The sequence below is a fragment of the Bos mutus genome, chromosome 6 (genome assembly GCF_027580195.1).
Source record: "Bos mutus isolate GX-2022 chromosome 6, NWIPB_WYAK_1.1, whole genome shotgun sequence".
Taxonomy (NCBI): Eukaryota; Metazoa; Chordata; class Mammalia; order Artiodactyla; family Bovidae; genus Bos; species Bos mutus.
The window spans coordinates 85,788,158-85,805,869 of record NC_091622.1 but is presented as its reverse complement, the minus strand read 5'-3'; the positions used below and the strand labels follow the sequence as shown (position 1 = coordinate 85,805,869).

The 17,712-nt window shown below is 42.1% G+C and overlaps 1 protein-coding gene across 6 annotated transcripts in view; it reads right to left on the bottom strand.

Moving 5' to 3' along the window:
• RUFY3 (RUN and FYVE domain containing 3) overlaps positions 1-12,845 on the bottom strand; it is a 92,777-nt gene extending 79,932 nt beyond the window's left edge. For all 6 annotated transcript variants that reach the window (XM_070372485.1, XM_070372486.1, XM_070372488.1 and 3 more), the window contains exon 1: positions 12,352-12,845. In XM_070372485.1, coding sequence (XP_070228586.1) covers positions 12,352-12,703 — 352 coding nt within the window. In that variant the 5' untranslated portion in view covers positions 12,704-12,845. The remainder of the gene's footprint in view (positions 1-12,351) is intronic.
• Positions 12,846-17,712: the final 4,867 nt, after the last annotated feature.

Sequence of the window (17,712 nt, the reverse complement as noted above, 5' to 3'; positions counted from 1 at the left end):
GGGTCACAAAGAGTTGGACATGACTGAGTAACTAACACTTTCTTTCAAGTAGTATTTCAGCTTCAGCTTTTTAACTTCAGCAAAAAGGGCTTCATACTATATATAATCTAAGCCTTTCACTCAATATTGCATTTTCTAAGATTTCTCTGGTGGCTCAGACCATAAGGAATCTGCCTGGAGTGTCAGAGACTGGGGTTTTATCCCTGGGTCAGAAAGATCCCCTGGAGAGGGAATGGCAACCCACTCCAGTATTCTTGCCTGGAGAATTCCATGGACAGAGGAGCCTCACAGGTTACAGTCCATGGGGTTGCAAAGAGTTGGACACGACTGAACGACTAACACACTTTCACTCAAAACTGCATTTTCTAAGATGTATCCATACTGTAGTGTGTCAGATCAGATCAGATCAGTCGCTCAGTCGTGTCCGACTCTTTGCGACCCCATGAATCGCAACACGCCAGGCCTCCCTGTTCATCACCAACTCCCGGAGTTCACTCAGACTCACGTCCATCGAGTCAGTGATGCCATCCAGCCATCTCATCCTCTGTCATCCCCTTCTCCTCCTGCCCCAAATCCCTCCCAGCATCAGAGTCTTTTCCAGTGAGTCAACTCTTCACATGAGGTGGCCAAAGTACTGGAGTTTCAGCTTTAGCATCATTCCTTCCAAAGAAATCCCAGGGCTGATCTCCTTCAGAATGGACTGGTTGGATCTCCTTGCAGTCCAAGGGACTCTCAAGAGTCTTCTCCAACACCACAGTTCAAAAGCATCAATTCTTCGGTGCTCAGCCTTCTTCACAGTCCAACTCTCACATCCATACATGACCACAGGAAAAACCATAGCCTTGACTAGACGAACCTTTGTTGGCAAAGTAATGTTTCTGCTTTTGAATATGCTATCTAGGTTGGTCATAACGTAAGCGTCTTTTAATTTCACGGCTGCAGTCACCATCTGCAGTGATTTTGGAGCCCCAAAAAATAAAGTCTGACACTGTTTCCACTGTTTCCCCATCTATTTCCCATGAAGTGATGGGACCGGATGCCATGATCTTCGTTTTCTGAATGTTAAAGCCAACTTTTTCACTCTCCACTTTCACTTTCATCAAGAGGCTTTTTAGTTCCTCTTCACTTTCTGCCATAAGGGTGGTGTCATCTGCATATCTGAGGTTATTGACATTTCTCCCGGCAATCCCGATTCCAGCCTGTGCTTCCTCCAGTCCAGTGTTTCTCATGATGTACTCTGCATATAAGTTAAATAAGCAGGGTGACAATATACAGCCTTGACGAACTCCTTTTCCTATTTGGAACCAGTCTGTTCTTCCATGTCCAGTTCTAACTGTTGCTTCCTGACCTGCATACAGATTTCTCAAGAGGCAGGTCAGGTGGTCTGGTAGTCCCATCTCTTTCAGAATTTTCCACAGTTTCTTATGATCCACACAGTCAAAGGCTTTGTCATAGTCAATAAAGCAGAAATAGATGTTTTTCTGGAACTCTCTTGCTTTTTCCATGATCCAGTGGATGTTGGCAATTTGATCTCTGGTTCCTCTGCCTTTTCTAAAACCAGCTTAAACATCAGGAAGTTCACGGTTCACATATTGCTGAAGCCTGGCTTGGAGAATTTTGAGTATTTCTTTACTAGCATGTGAGATGAGTGCAATTGTGTGGTAGTTTGAGCATTCTTTGGCATTGCGTTTCTTTGGGATTGGAATTAAAACTGACCTTTTCCAGTCCTGTGGCCACTGCTGAGTTTTCCAAATTTGCTGGTATATTGAGTGCAGCACTTTCACAGCATCATCTTTCAGGATTTGGAATAGCTCAACTGGAATTCCATCACCTCCACTAGCTTTGTTTGTAGTGATGCTTTCTAAGGCCCACTTGACTTCACATTCCAGGATGTCTGGCTCTAGGTGAGTGATCACACCATTGTAATTATCTGGGTCATGAAGATCTTTTTTGTACAGTTCTTCTGTGTATTCTTGCCATCTCTTCTTAATATCTTAATACTGTAGTGTGTAGCTGTACTTTACCTTTCGGGCTGCTGATTACAAGGTAATAGTCCATTCTATATATAAACAGTTTTTTATCCATTTTCACACTGGTGAGCATTTGGCTTATTTCTAATAAGTTTTCATTTTTAAATGATATTATTTAGATGCTTTTCAGAAATAGATTTCTGGTAGGTATGCCAATTCTTCTCCAACAGCTTTGAAGGTAAGAGACCACTTCACTTATTCCTTTTATAGTTAGCTGACTACTCCTATTACGGAGTTCCTATTCTACACACAATAGTGCTTCTTAAAATCAGTCAACTTGTGCAACTAAATCAGTTTGTAAAGCTCACAAGTTCTGTTTCCCAAGGCTTCCTGGGTCATGGTTTTACAATTTAAGAAGAAAAGTCTTACCTTCCCTCAAATTTCACTAGTTGCTGTTAGCACAAAAGTGTTTTTCTCAATGAATTATCATCATGATGACACGTGGGAAAGACCAGATGTTTCTGCTAAATTATAAGATTATCCAATTGAATGATCATGACTTTGTCACATGCTCCCATCCTCCCTCCACTTCCTTCCCTCTCACAGACAAAGCTCCGTTACATCTACTGCTGATGTTGAGATTGCTGCAAGTTTAGGTTTATACATTTGGCAAGCTCAGTACTACTTGGTTAGATATTAGCCAAGAATGATATTATATACAATGAGTAACCTGAGAAGCTGAGTCATGACGGCCAGACTCTGACTGCCAAACACCACCAGGAGTAATATTATAATGCACATTTTTCTTGTTAAAATTAACCAACACAAGACAAAAATAACTCCTGCCTTAATAACTAAAGTGGGCTTCATGGCTAAGTGGCAGGAGGTAATAATTTATAGATGTAAAGCTACCAACTGCTTGGTAGCCCATCTTGAGAAATTTATCCTATCTCAATTCATTCAAATATTAAAAAGGAAATAAATAACTAGCTTCAAGACCACAGGTTCTGTAAGAACTTGGCCTGTTTTGCAAACCACTACACACTTGCTTACAACAGTACCTTCCCAATACCAGACTCTCAGTAGATACTTGTTGGTATAGATATGAAACTTTAAAGTACTCTATATTTTTGCAATGGTGTATTTCCACCCTCCTGTTTCACTTCAGTCATGAAAACCCCAAGTTCTAGAAAATCAAGCTATATTTATGCCCCAAAAGACACTTCATTCTAACACAGGCTTTATTCATTTATACATAACAAATTCAATCATTTAACAAGTATTGTTGTTGTTCAGTCATTCAGTTGTGCTGACTCTGTGACCACGGGAACTGTAGCATGCCAGGCTTCCCTGTCCTTCACTATCTCCTGGAGTTTGCTCAAACTCATGTCCATTGAGTCGATGACGCCATACAATGTATAAGGTATTATGTGCTAGTCACTATGGATATGAAGAAAGAACAAAGGCAAAGACAAGAAACAGAAAATTATGGGCGTTTAAGGACTTCTGAAGTCCCTGTGACACATGTGGCTAATTCAGTGTTACTTACATATATAACTGTTTTTTCTATCACACTGGTATCTTGTGAATTTCACATTCATTTTTTTTTTTAAGCAAATAGGGCTTTGCTGGGCAGAACAAGAAACTTGAGGGCCACTGCTGCCTAAGGAGGAGCCTCCAGTTTGGAATGTGATTCCAGTTATGGGAGACGGTGAGGGAGGCTGAGAGCACGTGGACTCAAGTCAGAATGCCCACAGTGAATCCTAGTCCACCACTTAGAAGCTGAGTAACCTTGGCAAAGTATTTGTTTCGGCGCCCGTTTCTTCACTGACAAAATGGGGATACTCCTATTAACTACTTCAGAGTTAGATGAAATAACGTAAAGTAAAATGCTCAGCATGGCACTTTGCACAAAGCAGACAGTCAGTACATGGCAGCCATTATCATCATTTCACAAGTGATTCTGCCTTTGAGAGTTCTGGGAAAAAAAAGAGGAAGGGGATATATGTATATACATAGCTGATTCACGCTGTTGTACAGCTGAAACTAACACAACACTGTAAAGCAATTATACTCTAATATAAACAAAAACCTATCATCACATGAAATAAGAGTCAGTAAGGATCAATGTTCAAGGGACTAAGGTAGAGGAAAGTAAAAAGGTGATCTGAGCAAAGGGTATGGTGGGGTAACTCTTGAGCCTTGAGGAAGAAAGAGGAGAGGGGTCAGAGTTTTACCAAGCCTCCACATCTGGTGACTGTATCTCCTAAGTTCATAAAAAAAAGGCAGGGGAAGCAGATAAATGTCTGTGGAGAGTCCCTAAAAAGATTGTATGGTTAGAGACAGGAACCTCATTTTAAAAGGCAACACACTGAACCAATTAATTTATTCTGCTTCCTATGTGCCACTTGTCACAGCCTGCCAATCTCTCCTTTCCTTATGGATTGTGAGGTTTCAAAACTTCCCACCTCTGCCCCACCGTTCACGCCACTCACCCGACACATGCGGAGTTTCATGTCCACTCCGTACAGAGCAAGTCTAGAACCACACACTTAAGATGTTCTTTGCAAAGAGTATGATCTTGGCCCAGCAGCGCCTGATTCCTGATCTGTTATGTTTTAGGAAGACTATGAATTAACTTTGCACAGTTATTCAAATAGCTACAGTAGAGGGCATGACCATATTGATACGTACCCTCTCAAGTACCACTGCTTTTGTAAATCTAAAAGCATTTCTTTTCACATAATTTCAAATCAATTCTTTAATGCTTTGGTATACTATTAAATTATTCCCAGAATAAATTTAAAAGCTCATATTTGAGCTACTTTGCACTGTAGAAGAGATTATAATGTTAATAACATTTGTATAGAAATGTGACAGCTGTGATATTCTGCAAAGTTCATTAAAATGGGATTCTACTTTTATTTATGATGGCTACCAGTTGCCTGTGCAATGACAGAGAAGCAGCATGTCTTTTATGCAACTTGTTTAATTATTTCAGGAATTTTCAAAAATATTAGCTGACAAGGAGTTATCATTTCATCCAGTTAATAAGGCTAAACTCTTATCATCATCCACCTAGACTTTTTACTACCTATGACCTACACTAGAAACATATGTTCTCTTAGCTTCTGAAGGTGGGAGGGAGGTTGAAGCAGGAGGGGCCATGTGTATACCTATGGCTGATTCATGTTGATGTATGGCAGAAACCAACACAATATCGTAAAGCAATTATCCTCCAATTAAAAATAAATAAATTTTAAAAAGTCACAAAGGGAAAAAGATGTGAGACAAAATACATTCTGGTGAACATTTTCGGCCAATACTATTCTTTCAGTCTGAAAAGCTGCTTTCTTTGTCGCCTTTCCTCTGCTGTCTCTCCTACCCAGCAACTTTTTTTACTGCCCTCTCTCCAAACTGGTTTCTTTAGGGCCTTGGTGAAGGAGCATACTGTGATTAACTCATGAGCTTTGGATACTCAGACTATTCAGGAATGTGAATTCATTCTCTATCCTTCAGTTTAAAAAAAAAAAAGCAATATATACAAATATTGAATTATCAAGTTGTGTACCTGAAACTAACATAATATGTCAATAATAGGTACCAAGGGAGGATGGGTGGGGAGAGGGTTAGATTGGGGGTTTGGGATTGACATGTATACACTGCCATATTTATAGCAGATAATCAACAAGGACCTACTGTGCAGCACAGGGAACTCTGCTCAATATTCTGTAATCATCTAAACGGGAAAAGAATTTGAAAAACAACAGATACATGCATACGTATAACTGAATCACTCTGCTGTATACCAGAAACTAACACAACATTGTTAATCAACTATGCTGCTAAGTCGCTTCAGTCGTGTCCGACTCTGTGCGACCCCATAGACGGCAGCCCACCAGGCTTCCCCGTTTCTGAGATTCTCCAGGCAAGAACACTGGAGTGGGCTTCCATTTAAAATTAAAAATGTCAATTATACCTCAGTAAAAACAGAAAACAAAACAAAACACACATACTTCTAGGGACAGGGTCAGAAATCTCTGTTAACAAGACCTCCAGGTGAATCTGATGTGTGCTGATATTTGAGATAAGACTCCCTAAAACCAAAAAATCAGTATCTCCAGAATATAATCTTCTAAATCCAAGGTTACTATCAGAATTTATTTTACGTAATAGTTTCGATCAGGCACTTAAGAGATTGAGTCAAATACTCCGATGACAAACATCTGTTGCACCCATCTATTTCCCTGTATGAATTCTATATGCACTACTCCTCCTCCCCATTTTTTATTTTCAGCTTTCATTTTTAAGTGAGTGGTTTTGTGTATTGGCTCTTCTATCTGATGGAAATTCTAAGAAATACCTCATAAATATAACCCCCTAAACTGGTAACTACTGATACATGTGAAGTTTTTGCCTGCCTGCCTAGCACATAAAAATATTCTATTCATAGAAATGGTAGTCACTAAGTACCACAACTATCTTGCTAGTTACGTTCTTTATTCATAATTGTCTGGGTTATAGAACTACAGTAAAATTTTTGTCGTCTAATGAACAGCCTTTTAGGATTCTATAGTATCTAAAATGAAGCTAAGATCAGAACTAAGAAATAAGAAAACTCTGAATGAATGAACCCACGATTATCACTAGCAAAGCAGCCAAAACAAAGTCAAAGGCTCAGAGATTACATCTAATATTCTGAAACTGTTGCTTTGTCCATTAAGAGCCTAACAGGAGTTTTTGATAATGCCAGGCCAGAAGAGTAGGTAAAAGAAAAGAAAGCAGGCAGAAAAGAAGGGGAGAAGATGGCTGGGGAGACAACTGTGACAGTCCAGGCAGCAGTGGTGATGAAAGTTACATCAGCAAGGCAAGAGGCAGACAGCTAATTTAGTCATGAGGCAGGAACTGGGGCACAACCCAGTGCCTGAAATGCTCAGGATCCCAGGGCATTTCAACTGTGTGTAGAAAGGACGCATCTATTTAGTAATTTATTTACTAATAAATAAATTAGTATTTATTTATTAGTAATAGATACTATGATTTAGTAATTTAGGGTAATTTATTACTAAATAGTAATAATTTTAGTAATAGATTACGTAATAGATTTAATAATAGATTACGATTTAGTAATAGATACTCTTAAGGACTAAACTGGAAAAGGGCATGGCAACCCACTCCAGTATTCTTACCTGGAAAATCCCATGGATAGAAGAGGCTGGCAGGCTACAGTCCATGGAGTCGCAAAGAATCAGACAGGACTCAGCAACTGAGCAAGGTCAAGAATTAAACTACAGGTCTCTGGTAGTCACCAAGCTACAAACAATTATACACTGAAGATGCTGCATTTCTGAGGTTTTCCCCCTTTTCTTACGAGTCCTTATAGCTGCCATTTGACAAAATGGCATTTAATGAATCAGAAAGTGGCTCCTTGCATTCTGAACACAGTTGGAAAAGAGCTGATGGTTATAGATTTGTGAATCACAAGGCTGTAAAGAAAGGCACTGCTTTTACATTGATTATAACAAAAGGCTGTCTTTTTAAAAGTCACAAATCAAGCAGAAACCTACTAATGAGGTAAATGTGCAAAACTTTTCCATTCTGATGGCTGGACCCTTCCCTTCATACCTCTGCATTTGGGGCAGAGGCCTCTATATTTGCAAAACCAGAAAAAGTACTTTTGTCTTTTCAAAGTTTAAAAAGCAAACAGCAGATGAACTGATTAATGTGTATTCAACTCCTAACCAGGTATAATGTTTTCTATAGTACTGTTAAACAATGAAAAAAGGAGAGAGACATAATAATAGAAATATCCATGTTGAATAAACTAAAGTCAGTGAATACATACATATACAAATAATGTATATATGCACACACACACACTATATATATAATATATATATATATCTTTATACAGTAAATGTGTGTACGAAACTGGGAACATAAAATTGACTTTCTCGCCTTAAATACACATTCATGGTTTTATACGTAAATGAGAAAGTTCCTTCCCTAAATCATGGACTCTTAAAGTGCATCTGTGAGAAACAGCTGAATGCTTCTAGAAGCCTTGTCCTCTGCACTTTGCAGGGCTCAACCAAGGCATTCACTGTTACGTATACTCAAATTTGAAGTGGGTAGTCATAGTAACGCTGCCAGTCCTCCCCAAGGCTTTTTCTCCCTTCTTTCTATTCCTTTCCTAGCCCTCCTCCCATCTCAAAACAGCATACACAAATACAGAAAGCTGCTTCTATGAAAGTGTGACTTTTTTTGTACACTGCTGTACTCGAGAGAGTAAATGGCAGAGATGTGGGCTATTTGCATGACACTGCCTTAAACACAAATGTCTGTGGTGGATCTGGGAGCTGAAAGAGGAAAAGAGCTGTCAGTAGAAGCTGATAACCATGCAGATGGCAGGAGTGCCTTTTCCTTCCGACTAAGGAAGGAGAAGCCATCTCTTGTCCATTCTGTCCACCCATAAGACATCTCAAAAGTTAAGATGGAAAAGGAAGGCATTAAAAGTGTTATTGGTGTGCCCTTGGCACAGAAAGCCAAACTCTGATCATAGGTGTTTGAAACAAGGTATGGGTTTATTTGCAAGATGCCAAGCAAGCAAAATGGGCAGCTCATGCTGACAAGACCTGAACTCCTGGATGGCTTTCAGCAAGAGGAGAGGGTCACAGGATGCGTGATCAGCTCAAGAACCTTCTTCTGATTGGCTGATAACATGCTTATGTTTCAGGAATCTCAACTTTCTGGTTCCAACCAGTCTGGGGTCTACAATGCTTGAGATCTACATGTGGTGGACATCTTCCACCTGGGTGGGGGTCTTAGTTTCTACAGAACAATTCAAAGGTGTATGTCAGATTGTTATCTATATCCCTTCAGGAGAAACTAGGAATCCTGTGACTCTACAGTCCTCTTCATTAACCTGTCCTTGGCTTGAGGCTACTCTTTGGCACTCAGGAAAAGCCTGAGTCTAAAGTCTTTTTTTTTTTTTTACAAGTAAGAAATGGGGGACACAGAACGACTTTTGTTCCTGGAAAGGCCCCACAGGGTCCTGTTGGTTTCAATCCCCCCCTTTCTTTGATACTCTTTAATCCTGAGGGGAACAGTTGTGGGACAAGAAAGAGAATGAAGTCTTCAATAGAGGGTTTAACCAAAAACTCGGCATAAGAATTGTGTTTTAGGGGGACTTGGTTTCAAAAGTATTGGGCTGTGGCATGCAAGAAGCTCCTTCTCAGAGAGCTGATGAAAAATTGGAATGAACAGTCATACGCCAAGGGGGAGAACGCCCCATGCAATATGAACACACACAGTTGTGTGAATGCATGCAAAAGTTCTGCAAGAAAACTCACCAAACTCAAAGGTGGTATTCTCTGATAATATACTATGGTGTTGATGGAAGAAGCCGGGGGACAGGAGGGCTTGAGGGCCCACAAAGAGGAAAGTTCACTTCGTGCTCAATGTACTTTTTTATTTTTTTTGTGCTCAGTGTACTTTTGCACTATAAAACATTTAAAGAGTAAGAACAGATGCATGCATTACTTGTAATTTTTATTAAAAAAAAAAGGCATGGTAGAATTTTGAGACTTAAAAGCTAGAAGCATAAAAATTTAGCAGATTACTAGCACACAGAGTCAGACTGGCACATCAGAAAAGTTTCATATTGCATTTAAGCTCATTGAGTTCTTTTATAGACCGTATATCCTGCAAGATTTTACATTGAAACCTTATATATCATGATTCCTACACAGTTTAGGCTACTTCCTCTGCACACATTTTTGCTATTCTTCATCGGTGTCATTTACAACAAAGCTCCTAAACTCAAACGTAAAGGTTAATTTTTTAAATTTCTGAGTACCGTCAAGATTTCTAAAATGGAGATAATAATACCTTAATAGACACCCTGTCAAAATTACTGTATATGTATACACTTCTGGCAAATACATTAGCAAGAGTTAAAAATTTGGTGTTGAAGAGGCAAATATTCATTACTTGTTGAGGTTGAGTCTAAGTACTGCCCTGGTAACTGAAGTGAGAAGTCTTCTAAAAACAGTTGGTCTGAGGTTGCTCAAATAAGGAATCAGAAGACCCCAGGTACATTACACAAAGCAATACTGCACTGACTCTACAGAGTAGCAACAAGGAAGTATTTTTATTAATATCTAGGGTATTCCTTTTTCCAAGTTTATGTATTCTAAAGTATATATTAAAATAACAGATAAAAATAAAAACAGTACAAAATAAGAACCACTTGAAGACAATTTTATAGTTGAATAATGTAAGTTACCAGTGATCTTTTACAATATAAACTGTCCCTCAGTGACTGGTCTATAAAAAGTGTTAAGTGGGACACATATTTCCCCAATAATTTTTCTGGGTATTTACACACGTATAAACTATTTCAGAAATTAAAGGACAGGAGAACTTTATGTGTGGACAAATCATGCCACATATCTACTATCGTAAGGTAGAGACCAAGGAATCACAGTTACAAAATTTAAGCTTTAAATTCTCACTGCTGATCTTGATCAAGCTAAGGCCCCAATTTTCTGAAAATACTTAAAAAAAAAAAAAAAAAGTCAGCCCTTATAAGAGGAAGGAATCAAATAAATCAATGAAATTCAGGTAATGCCCATAACAGATACTGGCCAATAATTGAAAAATTTTTTCTACATTACACCTTCTACCACAACTGTTACACAGAGTTATAAAGAACTGAGGGGAGGATCTTCTTCATTCTACAATGACTGGTTAATAAGCGGTATACAAAAATACAGTTTTAGGAAGAAGAAGGCAGTGCTTAAAGAACAAATCAGAAAGCAGATTCCTTAGAAAATGAAAACTAGTGTTGAGAATATTCTTACCTTCACCTCCTCTACTTATAAAAAGACTCATTTCTGACAATATTAGACACTCCCTTTTGGAGATTAGTGGATTACTGCAACACCCAAAGGAAGATTTTACTAAAACTCTTAGTCAATGGTTAGTGTTGGCCCCCATTCTAGGTAAGTAAAACAGAGAAGCTAACAAAGGACTCCCTCCAGGAGAACCCAATGGACCCTAATTTGGAGAAGAACCATCCAATCACGTCTGCTCTTCGCTCAAAGAGCGTTGGGCTCGGTAGGCAGAATCTGGTCAACTTCATTCCTTCTCTCACACTGTTACTTAGGACAAATCACTTAAACACACTGATTTTCAGCTTCCTCACCTGAAAAAGCGGCATACTGAATTATAGCGATGTGAGGGTTAACTACGATCATCGCAGCACAGGCACACAGAAAATATTCAACTAATGTTAATCTTTTTCTAGGGGACGGATCAGAGGGAGAAAGGGCAATGTCAGGGTTTCTTGGCAGTGCAGAACAGTTAAAGGGTTTGCTTTGGTGCTAAAAAAGAAATTTCTAGCTATGAGACAGACCTGAGACAGAGATAGACTGATTCTCTCTTCGCCTTAGGCAAGTCTCCCTTTTCAGAACTCATACAAGCCAAGTTTTCGGCAATTATTTCAGGTCTTGTATCCTCAGTCACATTTTCACACTCTTAAGATCCTGTCGTCTTAAACCAGACTTCACACTGCCGCAAGTCTTGTGTACACACTGCCTACTCTAGGACCGCGCTCACTAGCAAGGAGCGCCAGACATTTTTGGACCGATCCAGCACAAAGTGGGTCCTCTGCATTCAGAGGGCTCCGGTGACAGTGTTCTTAAAAAGGTGGAGGCCTCTTCCTGTCAAACGAGATCATCCCAAGAGGTGCCCTCCCCAAGCCACACTTTCCCTTCTCATCACCCCGGCGCACAGTTCCTGATTTCTCTTCCCACTGTGGGAGGACGGATCTGTGATATTTACGGGTGTAGACTGAACGCTCGTAAAAAATTCAGTGGTCCAACCGAGGCCACGCGGGCGGCGGCAGCAGCGCAGCAGCCACACCTACTCGGCGGCCGCGGCGCTGGGAGCCTGTACCCGGCTGACCTGCCCGGCGGCCCAGGCTCCGGGCGCCGCCCCCTCCTCGACTCTTCCCGGGACGACTCCCACCCGAAACCCGGGGCTGTGATCCGCGAGCACGTGGGAGGCTGGCAAGGACGAACGCCCGGCCCGGGAGGGGAGTGGTGGGGAGGCCGGGCGGGAGCCTGAGGCCTGGGGAGACTCGGAGGTAAACAGTCCGGCGCCCGGACCGCGGCCGTGCCCCTCACCCCCGCCACCCCTGCACCCCCGGACGCGAGCTTCCGGAGAGCAGCCCCCAGCGCCCCTGCCTCCCCGCTGGCCCGGCGCCCCGCTCCGCTCCGGGGAGCCTGCGGGAGGCGGAGCTCCGCGCAGCCTGACTGACCCTTCCGGCCGAGGCCCCCCTTCCCTGCCGGCATCTCCCTTCCCCGCCGCCACTCACGGTGTTTGCCGCCGCCGCCGCCGCCCCCGCTCGGGTAGTTCAGCAGCAGGAAGGGCAGCGGGGAGCCCGGCGACGGCGGCGTCCTCCAGGAGCGCTGCTGCTGCGGCGGCGGGCGCGCTACGAAGCCGGCGCCTCCATCTCCCGGGTACAGCAGGAAGAAGGGGGCGGCCACCGGAGAGCCGGGCTCCGATTGCCCCGCGGGGGAGGCCAGCGGCGGCCCCGCCTCGTCCTCCCGGTCCGCGCCCCCGGCTGGAGCGCGGCGCGGCTCCTCCGGCCGCTGCTTCCCACCCCTCGCCGGCTCCTCGCTACAACTTTCCGCGCCGGCGGTGGGCGGCGGCGAGGTCTCAGCCATGCTGGCTCCTTCGTTCGCCGCCGCCTCCGACTCGCGCCCAGACCTGGGCGGGGGAGCAGAGGGTCACGGCGGGCAGCCGCCGCCCCGTCCCGTCCGCGCCGCTGCCCCCTTTCTCCTGGGTTACGGCCCGGCGTCCGGGCCCTGCCACTTCGTCTACGGCCCGCCCCGCCGGGGTCCGAGCCAGCTGGAGGGCCGGCCCCGCCCGACGGCGCGGTCTCCCTACCGGCCGCCTCCTCCCGCCCGCCCCTCCCGCTCCGGCCCCGGGCCTGCGGCGCGGCTCCCCTAGGGGGCGACCTCCTCCTCTTCCCAGTGCCCACCTTCCGCCCGGCTCCCGCGGCGCTGAGCTCCCTCCCGACCCGGGGGTGGAGACGGCGCCGGGAGCCCGGTCCTTACCCGCCCCCGGCACGGCCCTCCTAAGCGGTCAGGTGTGTGTACCCCCGGTGCTTGAACGATGGGAGACCCGGCGAAATAGCTGGCGGCGCTTGTGTGTGTAACCGCCCAACTTTATCAGTAGCAAGGAGGCACAAAGATCTGGGTTGAAAAAGAGGCGAAAGCTAATTTTAAATAGGAACCTACCCGCTCCCCCCACCCTCTTATTAAACTGTACCGTTTGCCTTGCACACACTATAACTTGAACCGTTCATTCAAGGTTTTGATTTATGAGCTTTTTATGTGAGAAACCAGAGGTGGGTGTCCACCTTCCCCCACCTCTATTGTTCGCTGTCATGTGCCCTGTATAAAAATCTTGTATTTGCTTTAACTCCCTGGTTTTCCGGTGTTTCGGGTGCGCATGAATGCGTTTTAAACCAAACAGCTTAGAATTTATATGACAAGCATCTATTACAGGTCGACAGTTTTCACTTTCATATCGCCCGTGTCTCGCTAGTAATTGGCCACTGTTGCTTTATCTTGAATATTTGAATCAACGATTACTGATCCAGTAATTCCCATAAATAAACATTTCCTTTTTGAATAAGACAATTTCCAGTTACTATTGTTATTCCTTACGCTAGATTCCTTGAACGTGCCCGAGTATTTCCCAGCTGTTTAGCTTTGTGTTCCGGCTGCAAAATGCTGGCATAGAATCCATGTTGACTCGTAATTAAAAATCACTGTTGTGTAACGTTTTGTCCACCTGATTTTCCTTCTTTCTCTGGTCTGCCTTTCCCTCTGTCGTTATCCCTCTCTGAAAGGGAAAGTAAACCTTTTTATTATTGTTATTCTCTGAAAATCATCTTGAAATTACAAGAAATTATCGTGAGACTTCTAATACTATCACCAAATCTTTTGAACAAAACATTTTAAAAGGAGGTATTTATAAGAAGCTAACTTCAAGAAGTTAGTAGTTTTTCAGTTTCTGGCATTTTCCTGACCTGTTGATTCCAGTGCTACTGCCTACTTAAATTATTTGTCCTGTGAACCTGGATTCCTGTTCTGGAATAGGGTGAAATAATTGTTATTATTAACTATGTATTATTGTTTTATTAAAACAGCCTACAACCTGCAGTAATAAAAACAAAATGGGGGAAAGCGTCTTCATCCTATTTTGTAGCATTTTGGAATTTTGCTGGGCCTTTCCTTTTCAGTCTGAGGGTGGAGTCTTGGTAAAAAATAAAATTGCCTTTTAGGAATTATAAACTATAATGCCTTGAAGAGAAAAACTATAACATTCCAGATATATGATTTTATTACCCGTCTTTAATTGCCTTTTTTTTTTTAGTTGAAATATAGTTGATTTACAATGTTGTGCTCATTTCTTCTGTATAACAAAGTGGTCCCTAACTGGCTCTCTTACCATGTTTTTGCATGCAGAAATTTATAAGTATCATATTCTTGTCAGGTTCCTTCACAAAGATATTTTGCAGTTTTTCAGTAAAGAATTTAACAAGAATATATACCAATCCCATTGTAGGTAGAAGAAAAGAGATCAGACTTTTGAGAAAGGCCAGTTGTAGCCAAAGGAGTCACCAAGTTAACAAACTATAAAATGTTATCTAGTCTAAATTACCAGCTTTCTCCTTTCCAGTTAGCCACGTTACCTACGGTGTTAGAAACGTTGACATGCTATGGAACCTTGCGGTATATTGAGTCTTTTGTGCCTCTTTACTTTTAAAACAGTTCTATTTATGCTTTATGTCATCAATTACAATGAATTAGCTAAAAGAGTTCACCATGTACATTCTATATACAATGAATATAGAAAATCAGCTGACATATGAGTCCTTTAAAATTTACAGGCAAGGCTGTTTATAGGGATTTTCTTTAAAGGTGGATGATATTCAGGTTCCTAGTTTCTTATGCTTTTAGCTTTTGGTTCAATATTATAATCACAGCTCTACATAAGGTTCAGAGACATAAAGGGCTGAGTTAGCTGGAACATTTAGGGACGCTCAGGTTATAAAATGAGGCTAATCTTGATGTTCCTTTATGAAATGAACAACTTCCTATACTGTTTTAAAATCCAAGCCATTGTAAGAATCAAGTTCTATTAATTTTGCTGTGAAATAAAGCAAAAGGTGTTTTTCAATTTTATTTGCATTTTGTTTTTAGTTATTCATGTTCAGTTTTCTGAAACCCTTTGGTGATCTTAAGGATGACACAGAATATATTAAAAATTTTATAAGATCAATGTCATAGATGTTCTTTTAGGCTAAGCTTTTTAGAACTGTGATTGGAAAAAAGATATCACTTGGGAAGGGATGATATTCTTTTTCAAATTTCAGTCTTCTTAAATTTACTGAGACTTGTTTTGTAGCTTAGCACGTGATCTATCCCGTATGTGCTTGAAAAGAATGTATATTCTGCTGTTTTCATAAGGAATCTTCTATAAATAGCTATTAAGTTTATCTGTACCAATGTGTCATTTAAGGCCATTGTTTCCTTATTGATTTTCTGTCTGGATGTTCTGTCAATTGATGTAAAATTCCCCCTGGTGCTGCTGCTGCTGCTAAGTCGCTTCAGTCCTGTCCGACTCTGTGCGACCCCATAGATGGCAGCCCACCAGGCTTCCCCGTCCCTGGGATTCTCCAGGCAAGAACACTGGAGTGGGTTGCCATTTCCTTCTCCAATGCATGAAAGTGAAAGATGAAAGCGAAGTCGCTCAGTCGTGTTCGACTCTTATCGACCCCGTGGACTGGAGCCTAATAGGTTCCTCCGTCCATGGGATTTTCCAGGCAAGAGTATTGGAGTGGGGTGCCATTGCCTTCTCCGAAAATTCCCCCTAATGGGTGTTAAATTCCCCCTAGTATTATTGTATTATTGTCAGTTTTTCACTTTATATGTTGATATTTGCATTATATATCTAGGTGCTCCTATGTTGGGTGCATATATATTTATAATTGTTATATCTTGTTGGATTGATTCCTTTATCATACTGAATGTCCTTCTCTGCAGTCTTTGCTTTAAAGTCTATTTTGTCTGATATAGGTGTTGCTGCCCTAGCTGTCTTTTAATTTCCATTTGAATGGAATACCTTTTCCATTCTCACACTTTCAGTACATGTATGTGAGATAATTTTCTTTCATACTTTTTATATTTGTAGTAGTAGCAGCCTTTTCTTTTCGGCTTAGAGAAGTCCCTTTAAGGTTTCTTTTAAAGCTGGTTTCAGTTCAGTTCAGTTCAGTCGCTCAGTCGTGTCCGACTCTTTGCGACCCCATGAATTGCAGCACGCCAGGCCTCCCTGTCCATCACCAACTCCCTGAGTTCACCCAGACTCACGTCCATCGAGTCAGTGATGCCATCCAGCCACCTCATCCTCTGTCGTCCCCTTCTCCTCCTGCCTCCAATCCCTCCCAGCATCAGAGTCTTTTCCAATGAGTCAACTCTTCGCATGAGGTGGCCAAAGTCCTGGAGTTTCAGCTTTAGCATCATTCCTTCCAAAGAACACCCAGAACACCCAGGACTGAACACCACAGTTCAAAAGCATCAATTCTTCGGCGCTCAGCTTTCTTCACAGTCCAACTCTCACATCCATACATGACCACAGGAAAAACCATAGCCTTGACTAGACGGACCTTTGTTGGCAAAGTAATGTCTCTGCTTTTGAATATGCTGTCTAGGTTGGTCATAACTTTCCTTCCAAGGAGTAAGAGTCTTTTAACTTCATGGCTGCAGTCACCATCTGCAGTGATTTTGGAGCCCCCAAAAATAAAGTCTGACGCTATTTCCACTGTTTCCCCATCTATTTCCCAGTGGTGGTGAACTCTGTTAGCTATTGCTTGTCTGTTAAATTCTATCTGTTCTTCAAGTCTGAATGATAACTTTTCTGGGTAGAGTATTCTTGGTTGTAGGTTTGTGTGCGTGTGCGTGTGTGTGTGCCTTCTGGCTTGCAAAGTTTTTGTTGAAAAACTTTACAGCCTTATGAAAGTCCCCTTGTATGTACCTAGTTGCTTTTCTCCTGCTGCTTTTAAGATTCTCTCTTCATCTTTAATTCCGGGGATTTTAATTTTAATGTGCCTTTGTTTGGACCTCTTTGGGCCTATCATGTTTGGGACTCTGTATTTCCTGCCCCTGAATATCTGTTTGCTTACCCAGGTTAGGGTAGTTTTCAGCTATTATTTCTTCAAGTAAGTTCTCTGCCCCTTTCTCTTCTTCTGGGATGCTTATAAAAGTATGCTTGATGCTGTCATAGAGGTCTCTTAAAATATTCTCATTTTTAAAACACTTTTTTTCTGTTCAGCTTGAGTAACACTACTCTAGATCACTCATCCATTTCTCTATATCATCTGATCTACTGTTGATTCCTTCTAGTATATTTTTATTTCAGTTATTATCTTCTTCAGCTCTGTTTGAGCCTTCTGTATGTTTTCTCTTTGTTAAAATTCTCACTGTGTTCATCTATCCTCCTCCCCAGTTCGGTGAGCATCTCTGTGGTCTTATCTTGAACTCTTTATCAGGTTGGTGGCTTCCCTGGTGGTTCAGACGGCAGAGTCTGCCTGCTAATTCAGGAGACCTGGGTTTGATCCCTGGGTCAGGAAGATCACCTGGAGAAGTAAATAGCAACCCACTCC